The sequence below is a fragment of the Gopherus evgoodei genome, chromosome 1 (genome assembly GCF_007399415.2).
Source record: "Gopherus evgoodei ecotype Sinaloan lineage chromosome 1, rGopEvg1_v1.p, whole genome shotgun sequence".
Lineage (NCBI taxonomy): Eukaryota > Metazoa > Chordata > Testudines > Testudinidae > Gopherus > Gopherus evgoodei.
In genome coordinates, this window is record NC_044322.1 from 6,619,624 (window position 1) to 6,634,217 (window position 14,594).

The following is a 14,594-nucleotide window of genomic DNA, read 5'->3' on the forward strand; positions in this document are numbered from 1 at the left end:
TGAATGAGTGGGACTTAAAGTTAGAGAAATCTTGGGGGCTTATCAAATAATCAGTTTCAATTTACCTGTCATTAATGTGTGCCTGGCTTTGTACTTTGTACTTGTGTGGCACTGTTCACCTGAGGATGTTTAGTTTTACAAACATGATCATGACTCAGAAGCAGGGAAATATTATTCCATATTTTACATAAAAAGAGGAAGGGGGGATAAAGTTCCAGCAGGTTAAGTGACTTGACTTGCTGTGCGATCCTGGGCAATGGCAGAGCCAGAACTCAGATTCCCTGCAGCCCAGTACCAAGTGCTGAATAGTGGAGCCTTGTCAAAAGTCCAATACTGTATCTTGAACTGTGTTTGGCTAATTCTAGCTATAGGTGGGTTGAAAATGAGCTTATTTTATGGACCCTTCTGACAAATTTGGGTGCACTCTTTAGTTCTGAAAGCTTCCACAGCCAATCACTTAAAGCCATATTTGTCGGGTTCCATTATAAATAGGAAGCTTGTGTTTGATAAAATATATTTTTGCTTTGTGTGGGGTTTTTTATTCCCAAGTTGCCAAGTAAGAGGCATGCTGCTGTTGTGCATCAGTTATTAATAAGCTGGTTTCAGGAAAGCAGCAGTTGTGCAGACTTACAAATCAGCAGAGGGTTCCCTGCTGTGGGTTTGGGGGAGGAGGGGACACACAAGAAATAAAATGTCACATCTGGCAAGCTATGTTCACAACAGGGATGGAACCCTTTGCCTGCAGGTTGGGTTGGGAGAGGCTGCATTGTAGATATTATGCAGTGCTGGAGAGCAAGGAAAGGCCAGCAAGGACAGAGGCCCCAAATTCCTAACCACATTTTTAAACAGCTAAGTAGCAACTTACTGACCACTGGCTCTTCTGTTTTCATGCTCTTTCTGTATATGGCCTTTCTAAAAAACATGCGGTAGCTCAACCACAAGATATGGGCTTGGTGCAACAATTACTGAGTGAAAGCTCTATGACTATTATGCACAAGCTCATACAGAAAAATAAGACAAACACGCCATACCCCAGGGATCTCAAACTCAAATAACCACGAGGGCCATATGAGGACTAGTACATTGGCCCTAGGGCTGCATCACTGACAACCCCTGGCCCGGCCCCCATTCCAGCCCCTTCCCCAAAGTCCCTACCCCAGCTCTGCCCCCTTCCTGCCCCTATTCCAACTCTTTCCCCAGATCCCTGCCCTGTCTCTTCTCTGCCTCCTCCTCCCTCCCTCCTGGAAAGCGCTAAGCGCTACCAAACAGCTATTTGGCGGCGGGAAGCGCCTGGAGGTAGATGGAGGAGCGGGGACGTGGCACGCTGGGGGGTGGGCAGCAGGTGAGGGGATCTTGGTGGCTGCAGGAAATAACTCGGGGGGGGGGTGGGGACAGGGAGCTTGGCAGGCCGCAGCAAATATACTGTGTGTTTGAGACCCCTGCGGGCAAACACTTGTCATAAAATGATCACTCTATATCTGACCTCTTAGTCCTCATCCTCAAAAGAAACCTGCACAACACCTCCAAAAGACAAGCTGGGAACTTAAATTCATAACGTTACTAATCACTAAAAATCATGGTCTCAATAAAGATACTGGATTTATGGCTGATTACAACAATCTGTAACCCACTAACCCTCCTTTTTTATCCTATGACTGCAGAGGTGTTAACGGGCTACTGTACCTTGAATGGTCTCTTAGAATGTGTTAACTACTTTTGCTAAATAATCTGTTCCACTGTGTATTTAGCTGTGACATTCTGAATACATTTCCCAGACATGAAGTCCTCTGTATAGCTTGAAAGCTTGCCCCTCTCACACCCAGAAGTTGGTCCAATAAGGGACATTAGTTCACCTCCTTGTTTCTGTTATGCTGGAGAACAGACTAGAGGATTGTAATGGCCCCTTCTGACTTTAAAACCTCTGATTCTGTAAGCATGTAGAAATGGAGGGAGGATGGTCTTGTGGCAAAGGTACCTACCTGGGACTCAGGAAATCCAGACTCAATTCCTGCTCTGCCACAAACTCCCTCTCTTATTTTGGGCAAGTCACTTGTATTTTGTCCATTCCCAATCTATAAAATGGGGATAATAACATTGCCCTACCTCACAGGAGTGTTCAGGATAAATACACCTGCCTCCTTTAAATTTGCAGTTGTGCCTTACAATGTATCTCTTACCTACAGAACCTGTAACTACTTGCTTCTATTGGTTCCACACAGTAACACCTCTGTGTGTGAAGAAATGGTACCCAAACTTCCCTAATTCTTGCTCTACTTTAGCTTAATTTCATGCCCACTTATTCTTGTGTCTGACAGTAAACCTTAATAGGCTTATAGCATCCTTCTTACTTCAAGTCTGCTAATCCGCACTACAGGTTTTCCCATCTCTGTGCAGCTGGGACAGAACCAGAGCTGGCTTTCAGTTCCTGTCTTCCTCCTGTCAGGAACTTGAACAGATGCCCGGCTTCTGTGTCCTTTCTTTGATTTATGTTTTATTGTATTTAACAGTTCAGACTCCTAGGCCTTGTCTGCATTTGGGGCGGAGGGTAGGGTACGCGTAACTGCATGCTGCAGAGAAAGGCAGATGGCATCCAGACTCACTGCAGAATGTAGCTACCTGTGGCAGTGAAAAGCTCCCTCAAATGGAGGCAGCTGCCCCTGCCATACCCTTTCCCTGCTGCCAGAATCTTTCACTGTGATGGGGAAACACTCTGGCAAAGAGGAGGCAGCAGAATACTACATAGTAGTGTAGACATGGGAGGGTACATACCGGGAGGGTACATACCCACAGGGTTCAGGCATGTCTTTATTCACCTAAGCAGTGCCTCACCATCTACCCTGCTGTTTATACCAGTGCTAGCTGGGTGTCAGTACGCTACACACCGCCACAAGTGTAGACCTATCCCTAGACTGTCTTCTTGCCCTTGCCCTCTATTCTCACTTCACTTATTATTATTTATTATTATTATATGGCTAGAACTGTGCAGCTGGCCAAATTTGGCTCATCTAACTCTACTCAGGATGTCAATATCAAATCTTCATGCTTATGAAGATCTACGCAGCATAATGCTATCTCCTATCCTTTGAGTAGGAGATGCTGCAGATGCAATGCCAGGTTAATGGGGAGACCACTCAGTCTGGGATGCAGAGATATTTGTGTTGCATCTGACCTCCTTGAATGATTTGATGCATAAACTTTCCTGCATAAAGGACATTTCACTTAAAAATCCTACAGGCCGTATACCCAGCCGTCAACCTGGCATTAGGACACGAAGGAATTTCCATACTTAATACCTTGTGGGAAGATATGTTGCTTTAGTCACAGTGGCATTCCTACCAGGGTTACAACTTGATGTCCTCTACATACTTACTTTTTGGGGTAGGAAAAGCTAGTAAAGACTTCATACCACACAACCACTGTTCCGTCCTCTTCCCTAGAAGAATCAAAGTGGAGAACCTTCTGGGTAATCAAGTCCATCCCTCAGCCAGGACCGCTGATCTGCTGTCTTTGTTCAGTGTGAAATGCCCCTAATGATGACCCCCTCATGTCTTTGAGCTAATCCAAGGAATTACTTTTTTTAAGATACCTGTTGGAGGTGGATTAGTGGCATATGAATCTTGCTGGTATATGACAGCTGGGTTCAGGTGTTGAGGGACCTTTCCAAATTAAATGCTCTGAAGGCCTCCACAGCATCAGACATTGTTACATCAAGACTTGTTTTGACTGGGGAAATTTCCCAAAAATTGCAAATCAGACTCACTTGAGCTGCTGTTGTACATGAAGCTCTGGCACAAAGCAGCTGGGACAGCAGCTTCTCTTTGAGCTCCACCTCCCTTTTACGAAACCTGTTGTAAAAACTATGCTGGTCACCAGGATGTAGTCTTACTGTGGCTCCAGCTGGATCAATTTAAATTTTTGGTGCAAGATCTTAAAGCTTTTCTCTATTAAATATTGTTTAATTGAATAGGGAGATCCGTAAAATATCAGGGAGAATGGAAACTTTCTTGAGGCAAACTTTAATGTAGCTTTTCTGTTTATCAAAACCTTGTAGCTTGCTTAGCAGTGGAAGGGAAATGTTTTAATGTGCCAGTCTACTGGGTCCCTCAATGTGTATATTTCAGGGGTTCTCAAACTTCATTGCACTGCGACCCTCTTCTGACAACAGAAGTAACACATGACCCCAGGAGGGGGGGACTGAAGCATGAGCTGACCCAAGCCCCACCATCCAGAGTGGGGGGGCCAAAGCTGAAGCCCAAGGGTTTCACCCTCAGGCGTGGGGCCTGTAACCTGAGCCCCACCACCCCTGGCTATAGCCGAAGTCTGAGCCCCAGATGGTGGGTCTGGGACTTGGGCCCCAGTCAGTCTAACACCAGCCCTGGCAACCCCATTAAAACGGGGTCATGACCCATTTTGGGGTCCCGACCCATAGTTTGAGAACTGCTGGTATATTTCATCTGCTCACCTCTAAACTTTGGGATTCTTCGCAATTCTTGATGATGGAAAAGCTTTTGGGTCATCAGCGTTGGAAATCAACCTCGTTTCTTTCATATACCTCCTTCTGGCCTTCCTCCCAAGCTGCTGGCCTTCTCTAGTGAGGAAGTGTCTTGTGCAGCAAGCAGCAGAGGGAAACTGAGTTGGATCATGCAATGTTAGTCAGTTTCCTTTTGCAACTGGCTAGTTGCATGAAAACCACCCATTAGATCAGGGGTCAGCAACCTTTTCGAAGTGGTGTGCCGAGTCTTAATTTATTCACTCTGATTTAAGGTTTCACATGCCAGTAATACATTTTAACATTGTTAGAAGGGTTCTTTCTATAAATCTATAATATATAACTAAAATATTGTTGCATGTAAAGTAAATAAGGTTTTTAAAATGTTTAAGAAGCTTCATTTAAAATTAAATTAAAATGCAGAGCCCCCTGGACTGGTGGCCAGGACCCAGGCAGTGTGAGTGCCACTGAAAATCAGCTTGCATGCTGCCTTCGGCACCCATGCCATAGTTTGCCTACCCCTGCATTAGATTGTCACCCAAACTATTGGAAAGTGTGGCTGGCAGATGGTAGAATGCCTACCATAAAAAGGGATCTTGTGGTGCAGAAGCATTTTTGGAATAGGGGTTCCTCTGATTTTTAGGATGAAGCCTTCATACCAGAACTTGAGGAAGACTAGACCCTAATGGTTGTGTTTCAGTTGATACCAGGTTTCTGGGATTCAACTTGTCTTCTGGGCTTCGTTGATATCGTTTAATGGTACTGCCGCATCAAGGGGTCACTCTGTTAAAGCCATAGTAGTGTTAGTCGCCCTAGTCCCAGGTCAGTCACACACCTGCAATACACAAAGCTGCAGCGCTGTTTCCCAATCCTGCACTAATATTAAATGCAGCATCACCAAGGGAATGAATTCTTGGGATCAGTGCTACCAGAGCTGTTTTTAACACGATTTCTCCCTTTCCCTCCGTTTTGGTTAAGCTGGCATGAGGATTTCTGTTGCTATGCTCCGGTAATGTCTAAAGGAACAAAGAAAACCCTGCTGTCGTATTCGTGTCTGTAGAATAAATGACCAAAGTTGTGTACAAACTGTGGTTAACTTAATTACAAATGTGTGCTTTTTATGCTGTAATCTTATGCTACTAATAGGCACTAATTTTGCCACTATCTCTTATTTAGGGATATACTTAAGAGTCTCGAGGCTTAAAGTGGAAAAAGCCTAACCTGTATCTTGCATACAAATCCCACTGAAGGAAAGCACTATCCCATAAGTATGGCCCTCAGATCAGCTTGTGCCAGATCTAGTCTAGCATGATAATTATTGAATACCCGTGAGAGAAACAGATTACACCTGTTTTGTTTTTTATTGAAATCTGACACGATTTTTTTACAGGCAACAATTGGCATTGACTTTTTATCGAAAACCATGTACCTGGAGGATCGAACAGTGAGTAAGATTTTGCATGATTTTTCTGTAGTCACTTGGAAAGAATCCGCTATTCTTGGTATGTTTTGTAATCTGTCACAATGTGAGCATCCTTCAGAGTTCTGCAGTGGCCTGGAGGTCTGGAAGAAACCCATCCTGCTACCATGCAGAAGATCAGTGGCTGACTCAGGCTTGATCCCTTGCTTCTAGGCTGTGCTGTGGAGGCAACCTGGGAATGTAGGGAAATGAGTGTGTGCCACTTGAGGTTTTTCACAAGTTTTGAAATAAGCCATATTCAGTCATTCTTGATTTGAATAGGCAATGTGATGCAAAACTTGGGGAGTAAAGGAGGAAAAAGTTCATGGCTCGGGGAAGGTTTTAAAGAGTCTGCTGTTAGATGGGGTTTTGAAAAGGGGCACCCACAAAAGTTCCTAATATATGGCTGGGAGCTGAATATAAATTGGATCATAACTCGAACTGCCAATCTGTTTCCCCAGCTCAGCAGAATAGGTATAACTCATAAATATATGCAGGTTTACTCTATTTAGCACAGTACTGTCTCTGAAATTAAGCCAGTGTTCCACAGAAATTAACGCCGTGGTCCAGAATTAGCTCACATCCTTAATTAAGAAATACAGCAGTGGGGGATGTGTTTGTAGAACACAAATTGTATAACTCTGCACAAGCTGAAGGTATTGGGTAAACTCACAATAAATATGATTGCATTTTAAGTGATCTGACAAATTAGCATGCTTTTCCTAAAGCAGTTCAGGCCCTTCGATGTTTTCTATATGTATGTGTGTGTATGTATGTATGCTGGTTTATAGAGCATCTTGTATTTTCTTTCAGAATCTAAGTGGTAAGATAATTTCATCTTTGTCATCTGTGTTTATCTCTGTTACTTTGCATTATGGCTAAACATTACATGCAGCTGAATGATTAGCATTCATCCTCCTTGAAAAAGCATGTTAGTTTAGTAGCCGCTCCAGTGGCTTGGCAGCAGCTGAAGACTTGCATTTAGAAGTGGTCGTGAATGTGATTCTTCCATCCCCCTTGTCATACAGGCCTCTCTGGTAGTTATGCACTTGGGCCCCAGGAAGAATGGCAGCAGAGCATAAATGCCTTCTGTGGGTGGATGTGCAGATTGGCACTTGGCCTCAGGTTTCCTGCCCGTCCTATCTGGCTGGAAAACTGAGCCATCCTATTGCCCACCCTCTAGAAGTGGGAAGGGGCTTTTGAAATACAAAGAGGTGGGAAGTGAGTGGGAAATATAGATTCCTCTGGACTCCTTTAGGCAAAGAATACACTAGCTCAGGCTAAGTCTGCAGTAGCGCCTATGTCGACAACATTTATGTTGCTCGAGGTGTGACTATTCCACCCCTCAGCAACATAAATTACACCGACATAAGCACTAGTATGTACAGCGCTGTGTCAGCAGAAGAGCTTTTCCTGCTGATATAGCTTATGCTGCTCATGGGGGTGGTGTTTTTCTGCTGATGGGAGAGTTCTCTCCCGCTGGCGTAGAGCTTCTTCACCACGCACATTGCAAAGGCGCAGCTGTGCCACTGTAGTGCTGTAAGTGTAGAGATGGCCTTAGATACCACTGTGGGTGAGTGGGGGGGGGGGGTTGCCAGAAGGAGAGGCAGTTTGTTACTGCTCCCAGTCCCAAACAATCCCTTGCATGAGTTATATTTTTATTTAGCTTTTAAAAAAACCAATCAAATAAAATGATTTACTCTTTATTTTTAGTGGCAGTTTGGCTTTTTTTTCTTTTTTTTTTTTTTTTCTTTTTAAATTTTCTCCCATCCCACAGATCAGGTTGCAGCTGTGGGATACTGCGGGTCAGGAACGTTTCCGTAGCCTCATTCCCAGTTACATCCGTGACTCTGCTGCTGCTGTAGTAGTTTACGATATCACAAGTAGGTATATTGCACCGGCTTTGACCTTTTTCTTATTTGTCTTGCTTGTTTGACTGATTTTGTTAGGTACGGTTGCAATTATGGGACACAGCAGGTCAAGAGCGGTTCAGGAGCTTGATTCCTAGCTACATTCGTGACTCCACTGTTGCAGTTGTTGTTTATGATATCACAAGTGAGTGGGGGGAATTCTGCATTTCTGATACTCTGCTCTGTCATTCTCTAGCCTAGCTCTGCATGTCACATCACAATCATGTGGTTGGTCTTCATCCTGGCATGAACAGTGTTTCCTTTTATCGTAGTCGAGTTTTTAAACCAGGCACTTCTGATCACAGCTGTTTATAGTGATGTATAAATGGACTTATCAATCTCCCTTGCTGAAATAATACATTTATGACCCTTTCCTATCACATGGTTTGTCCCAAAGCTCTGAGCACTGGCTGGCCTAGTCTCATCTGTTCTTCTTTTGGGTACCCTCTCCATCTTTGACTTGGTCTCAAACGCTGGAATCACTTGCTTGCGTATCTTTGAATTTCTAAATTAGCGCTTTCCCATTGAGACCATTTGAGAACTGCAGCTTGCTTCACTCCATTGTCCTTAAAAGCTGGGTGTGGGCTGGGGAAGGACATGCCACGTTTTTATCTTAATCGGTCACTTCCATTTTCTGGTATTTAAAGCTCCATGACTAGGGATTTAGCCTTGTAATAATGTACTCTTTCATGTCATAATAAGGTATGTACGCTTTTGAGGGCTAAAATGTTAGTGCTTTCTCACCTCCACCCTGAAGACTGATTTAGAAGGCCAGAACAACCCTCATTTATTGGCTTTTAATTTGTAAAGAGCACTAATTTTGTTAAAGGAGAAATAAACCTTCTGAGGTTTTTTCCATTTTAAATCAATAGTGACTGGATGAAATAGTCCAGTTCTACCCAAATCCAAAAGGAGTGTATCCTTAGGCATAAATACTCTAGAAGATTATAGCAAGAATAAGGGCTTCCCTTATAAATTTATTTTAATTGTTATAAGTAAACATTTTAAATTCAGCTAAAATTGCATGATAGCTGTGAATTTTGGACTTCTCTACTGACCTAATGATTATTGCTAAGTACTAAAGCAAAGCTTTATGCCATTAAGCTGTTGGCAAGTGATCAAGTCTTAGATGATTAAGACGTACAGCATTTCACTGTACCATTACAAAGCCAACAGATAACACAGAGATCTCCCTATTTAAGTGTAGGCAAATACTTTGGCATCTCAGATGCAATAGCTGCAATCACCGAGGTGTATGTTAACTGTTAAATTGAATGGTACAGCAGTTGATATTATTGTTAAGAACACAGCTTTGCAGACAAGGTTATTGTATATTCATTAGTTAATGCGTATTTCTAGAATCCTGTTTTGCAGCGTAGATGTTCATTACCAGTTCTACTAAAGCTGCTGGAATCTGGAAGGGACTTTTAGTTAGAAAAGTGCCAAAGGATCCTTTTATGTTTGTTTTAATGTAACTAGTTCTGAAATTCTTTTAACATCAGTGATCAACCTAACAAGAGTTGCTAGTAACTACATAAGCTAAATATTCCTAGGAAAGCAAACCTAAATCTAGTGATCACAAAATGGTTAAGCAACACAAAGTGTAATAATTGCTGTTAAATGCTTTTTAAATCCTTAAAACAGTAGGGCCCTCTTAACAATGCATATATTCAATGTTTTTTTCAAGTCACGAGTAGTACAGATTAAATAGCAAAGTTATTAGGACCCCATTCTGTATGTAAACTACATTTAAACTGCAGCCTGGTGTAAAGTGTCTACACTACAGTGGAGCCCCCGCTGATGTAAGTTGCCAACTAAATGGACTTCACCTCCGTGAGAGGCATAGCGCTTACGTTGATGTAATAGGGTGACACAGTGTCCATGTAGATACTGCGTTACTTACATCACCTGTTGGGTGCCAGCCCTGTGCGAGGCTGACAGCCAGAGCCCTCCCTGCCCCTGCACTGACAGTCTGAGGTGTCAGCACTAGGGATGTGGGGCTCCACAATGCCCTACTTCAGTTGGTGGAAACTCCTGGTGAGGGATGAGCACCACTGATAGAAGGAGCGTGGTGTGAATGTGAACCTTCACTTCAATTACCGCAGTGGCTGCACATTGACTCAATTTTATAGTGTAGACAAGCCCTTCGTTCAATAAAATGAAATAATAACAGTTCTTTAAAAGTAGTGATAAAAAACTCTTCATAATTTGCACTCTGATATTAAAAGTCCATTTATAATTGGATAGATTAAGTTCAATTGCAGATGCATTTAAAGCCAAAGGGTAAAATCCAAGACCCACTGAAATAAATAACAAAACTCCCATTGACTTCCATGGGATCAGGATTGCATCCATTGATTCTACATAGCCCTACTGCACCAATTACCAGAGAATGTGAGGCTTTTATTAAGATTTATGGCTGTATTGGCAGTGATCTGGGAAGAACATTTTACAGTGACACTCTTCTTTGTCCACTCTTCCTTACTAGATGTAAACTCATTCCAGCAAACCACAAAATGGATTGATGATGTCAGAACGGAAAGGGGCAGTGATGTCATCATTATGCTAGTGGGAAATAAAACAGATCTAGCAGATAAGAGGTACGGAGAAATAATTCTTCTTTGTACATTTTTCTTAATCATATGGCCAATCTGCTGTTGATTTCTCTGAGAAAGCTCTGTTTAAAGTGATTTTATATTTGGCCCAAAATCTAGTTTGTTTAAATTATGCTGAAGCCAGATGTGAATAGAATTTTCTTGATTTAAAAAAAAAAATCAGTTGAAACTTTATTTAAACATTTCCTGCCTTGATTGTGAGCCCTCAGGACGGGTGGGGTGTGTGTGTGTGTGTGCGCGCAAACCAGAACCAGCGACATCCACAAGAACCAGGGAGTAAAATTAACCAGTCTAGCTTCATTGTCCAAGCTGAGTGAAACGTAAAAAGTCAATAACATCAGTGAAAGAGTAAACTAGATTTAAAATGTTTAATAATCTAGGTTTAGTACAGGTGACTAATTTAAATGATTATCTTGAATATTCCTTTAAACAGTTTGTTTTTAATGTAGTTAAAATTAAAATCTAAGTGGCTTGAGCATTGGCCTGCTAAACCCGGGGCTGACAATTCAATCCTTGAGAGGGCCATTTAGGGAACTGGGGTAAAAATCTCTCTGGGGATTGGTCCTGCTTTGAGCAGGATGTTGGACTGGATGAGGTCCCTTCCAACCCTAATCTTCTATGATTCTATGATTTAGAATTTTATTTAAAAGAGAAGCTTCTGTTGAACTGAGTGATTTTTTTCTCTCCCCTTCCCCCCTTGTCGTACCTACTGTACTTTTTTTAGGGGGAAAATTTTTCAGACACACTAATGCAAAGTTGCACTGGCATTTGGACATTCTGCTACCTTGCTACAGTGGATTTATGCTAATCTCACAATACACAGTGGTACAAAATAGTGTCTTTTTAAAACATAAACACACAATGGCAGCATGTCCTTCTGAACATGACAATATTATAGCATCAGACTTAAAATGTAAATTTCATGATATTAGCTTCCTATGTGTCGTAATGATATATCACAGGGATAGGCAACCTATGGCACGCGTGCCAAAGACAGCACGCAAGCTGATTTTCAGTGGCACTCACACTGCCCAGGTCCTGGCCCCAGTCTGGGAGCTCTGCATTTTAATTTAATTTTTAAATGAAACTTCTTAAACATTTTAAAAACTTTATTTCCTTTACATACAACAATAGTTTAGTTATATATTATAGACTTATAGAAAGAGACCACCTAAAAATGTTACTGTATTACTGGCACACGAAACCTTAAATTAGAGTGAATAAATGAAGACTCGGCACACCACTTCTGAAAGGTTGCCGACCCCTGGTGTATTATAAACTTAAGTTCAGGGAGAAGCTGGTTATATGTTGAGGACTTCAGGATATTTGTTTGGAAGATCGTTAGCTCCTTTAAACAAAATAAACTTAAATACTTTAACTTAAATACCTTAAGCAGTTTTTTCATACTTTCAGGTTACATACAATTATTTTGAAAGAAGTTAAATAACCACCTTAAGGTTTAGCTAAACAGGGCAATAATTGCTAGTTAGCACAGCCTGAGAGCACTTAATTCTTATCAAGCCATACAAGTGTAGTTCCTGGCAGGAAATTTAGAAAATGCCCAGTGGCCACCTTGGCTTTATTACTGAAAAGCTTAGAGTATTGTTCCATAGAAATGTAGGGCTGGAAGGGATTTTAAGAGGTCATCTCGTCCATTCCCACATGCTGAGGTAGGATTGAGTATATGTAGACCGTTCCTGGTAGGTGCACTGTAGAAGCCCAGCTTGTATTCTGAAATGTTGTCCCCTTCCTATGGCAGTGGCTGGAGACAGTACCTAGCAGGTATAACTACATCTGTGTTGGGACTGTGGAGACATCTCTTGGGGTGGAGGCAAACCCCTTCTCAGGATGATCATATCGTTTGCTCTAATGTTGTTCTCTTCCCCAGGCAAGTATCCATTGAGGAGGGAGAGAGGAAAGCCAAAGAGCTGAATGTAATGTTCATTGAAACTAGTGCAAAAGCGGGATACAATGTAAAACAGGTAAGTGACGGGGCAGTGTGTGTTGTGCACTCAGTCTGCTGGACTATTCTTACATCCTGTGATGAACCAGGGTACAACATGCTCCATGGCAGTGGAGATAAGGAAACTGGCTAAGAACCCTAGAGGAATATCCACTCTTCAGTCCACAGTCCACAGACAGCACCTCTGTGGGGTGTTTAGCTGTCATTTGAAAGACCCACCTGCAGTAAATTGCTTGGAATCCCATTTATCCACTTGGAAAGGATGGATGATTTGTCTTTGATTAAAACCACAGGACTCTGGGTATTCAAAAGCTGATTGGACTAGTTAGCATGTTTGAAAGTGTGGGAAGTCTAGGGTCTCTGACCTCTGACGCTGCTTTGCTATGGGACTGTGGACAAGTCAGCCTGACTACATCTCACCTGGGGTAAAATAGGAAGAATAATTAAGCTTCACCAGGATGATAGTTATTTGGAAGGCACTACAAGTGTGAATTATCTTTCTCTGACCTCCAGCCCATCCCCTCCAACTACAGACTGCTAGACTTTCAAGTTGGGGAGGGTAATCTAACAGCTTTCTGCAGTGCTGTAGCTTTCAGATGAGTTGCTGCCTTTTAAATGCTGAACTACCAAATGAAGTTCTTTCTGCCTGTTTTACTGAAGATAAATTTTCCATTTGGCAAATAGCTAATCAGCCTAAGCAGTAAAAGCTACAGCACTAACCTTGTGTGTTTACATGCAATAAAATCCCTTCTGTTTTTTCTTGCCCATGTAGCAAGTATCTGTAATTGCAGAATGTGAACAAAGGGTTAGAGCCATTCGTGTTCACTCAGAGGCAAGAGCAAAGATGGGGTATGGTGACACAATTGCTTTACTGACTTGGCATTTCTCATATATTGCCTATTGTCTCTAAGATTCTTGAGAAGCAGCTCTATGGTGAAGGGCAGTGAAGTGTTAAAAGATGTAGAACTCTTCTGTTGAGAGATCTAGGAATGAAACTGCAAAGCACAGAATAATCAATGTACATTAATAATTGTATAACTCTGTTGTATCAACTTATTGCACAGTTATATACCCTAATCTTGTATACACTGTGTATCCAAATTAATATGTCAAATACTAAATGCCCCCTGCACACCAAATGGTAACTTATTACATAATATTTTACCGGTAGTTAGCTTGCTACACGATTTCAATGTTAAAAACATGGTAAGAAATCAAGCTGTTTTGTTGTATTTCAGATCTGTGATTTTTACGTGCTCTTGCCAAGCACAAAATACTTAAGCAAAATAGAATATAAGTGACCATCCAGGGGGCGAACAAACATCATTCTGCAAATAGAGTTTGGCTTCCAATCAAAGGCAATTGTATGGGAAGCCTTGAATATTCTCAAGTGGTTATTTAGGAAGGGGCTGCCTTTTGGAGGATGCAGGTTTTACTGCTAATGAGGAATGGTGGTGACCACTCACTTTGGAGGCTGGGGGGAGAAATCCTCTGGACTTACCTAATTTATATTCTCCTCAGGGTTACTGTGACTCCCTGTCCAGGCTAGGAAGACAACATACATCTCCAAGAGCGAGCTAGCTAGCTGTGTTGAACAGAGACATCTGGGTCATCTGTGCAGTTATGATAACCCAGAGAAGCCACTGGATAAACAAGCCTTTTACAGCATGTCTGCGCTTCATCTGGGCATAGATCTCGCATGAGCAAATGACACATGATGCAACTAAAATAAGCACTTAATGAGGTGACCACAGTGTGTGTCATTAAGGTGGTGGTAGATCCATTTAATGCATTATGTGAGGGCAAGCTTTAGCTTTTTGTACTGTTCAGGAACTTTACTGAGCGGATTGTCAGCACAACAAAGCTATTTCTGTAGATGTAGCCACAGTTGCCAGCTTTCACGTGGTAAATAAGCACCCGACTTTCACAAAAAAACAAAAACAAAAATCAAGCTAATCCTATTTCAAAACAAGACAGTCCCTAAGAACCGCAACACTCTGTGACTAGATTCCCACCCACCACCACCACCATACAGTCCGTGGGTTTGGCATGACTGGTTGTAGCCCCTTCCCTGAAAGAGAACTTTAAGAAACATATCAAATGCCTTTAATTTCTTAATTGCAAAATGATTTGTAAAACTAACTTTAGCTAAACCTGG

The 14,594-nt window shown here is 42.1% G+C and overlaps 1 protein-coding gene across 2 annotated transcripts in view; it reads left to right on the forward strand.

Annotated features, from left to right (window-relative positions):
* The window catches only part of RAB6A (RAB6A, member RAS oncogene family), a 116,188-nt gene that overhangs the window by 80,914 nt on the left and 20,680 nt on the right, over positions 1-14,594 (forward strand). The window contains exons 3-6 of one of the 2 annotated variants that reach the window (XM_030557131.1): positions 5,880-5,933; positions 7,898-8,003; positions 10,347-10,458; positions 12,362-12,455. In XM_030557131.1, the coding sequence (XP_030412991.1) occupies positions 5,880-5,933; positions 7,898-8,003; positions 10,347-10,458; positions 12,362-12,455 (366 nt within the window). Of the gene's footprint in view, positions 1-5,879; positions 5,934-7,725; positions 7,832-7,897; positions 8,004-10,346; positions 10,459-12,361; positions 12,456-14,594 lie in introns of both variants that reach the window. The other variant, XM_030557125.1, reaches the window with a different exon arrangement.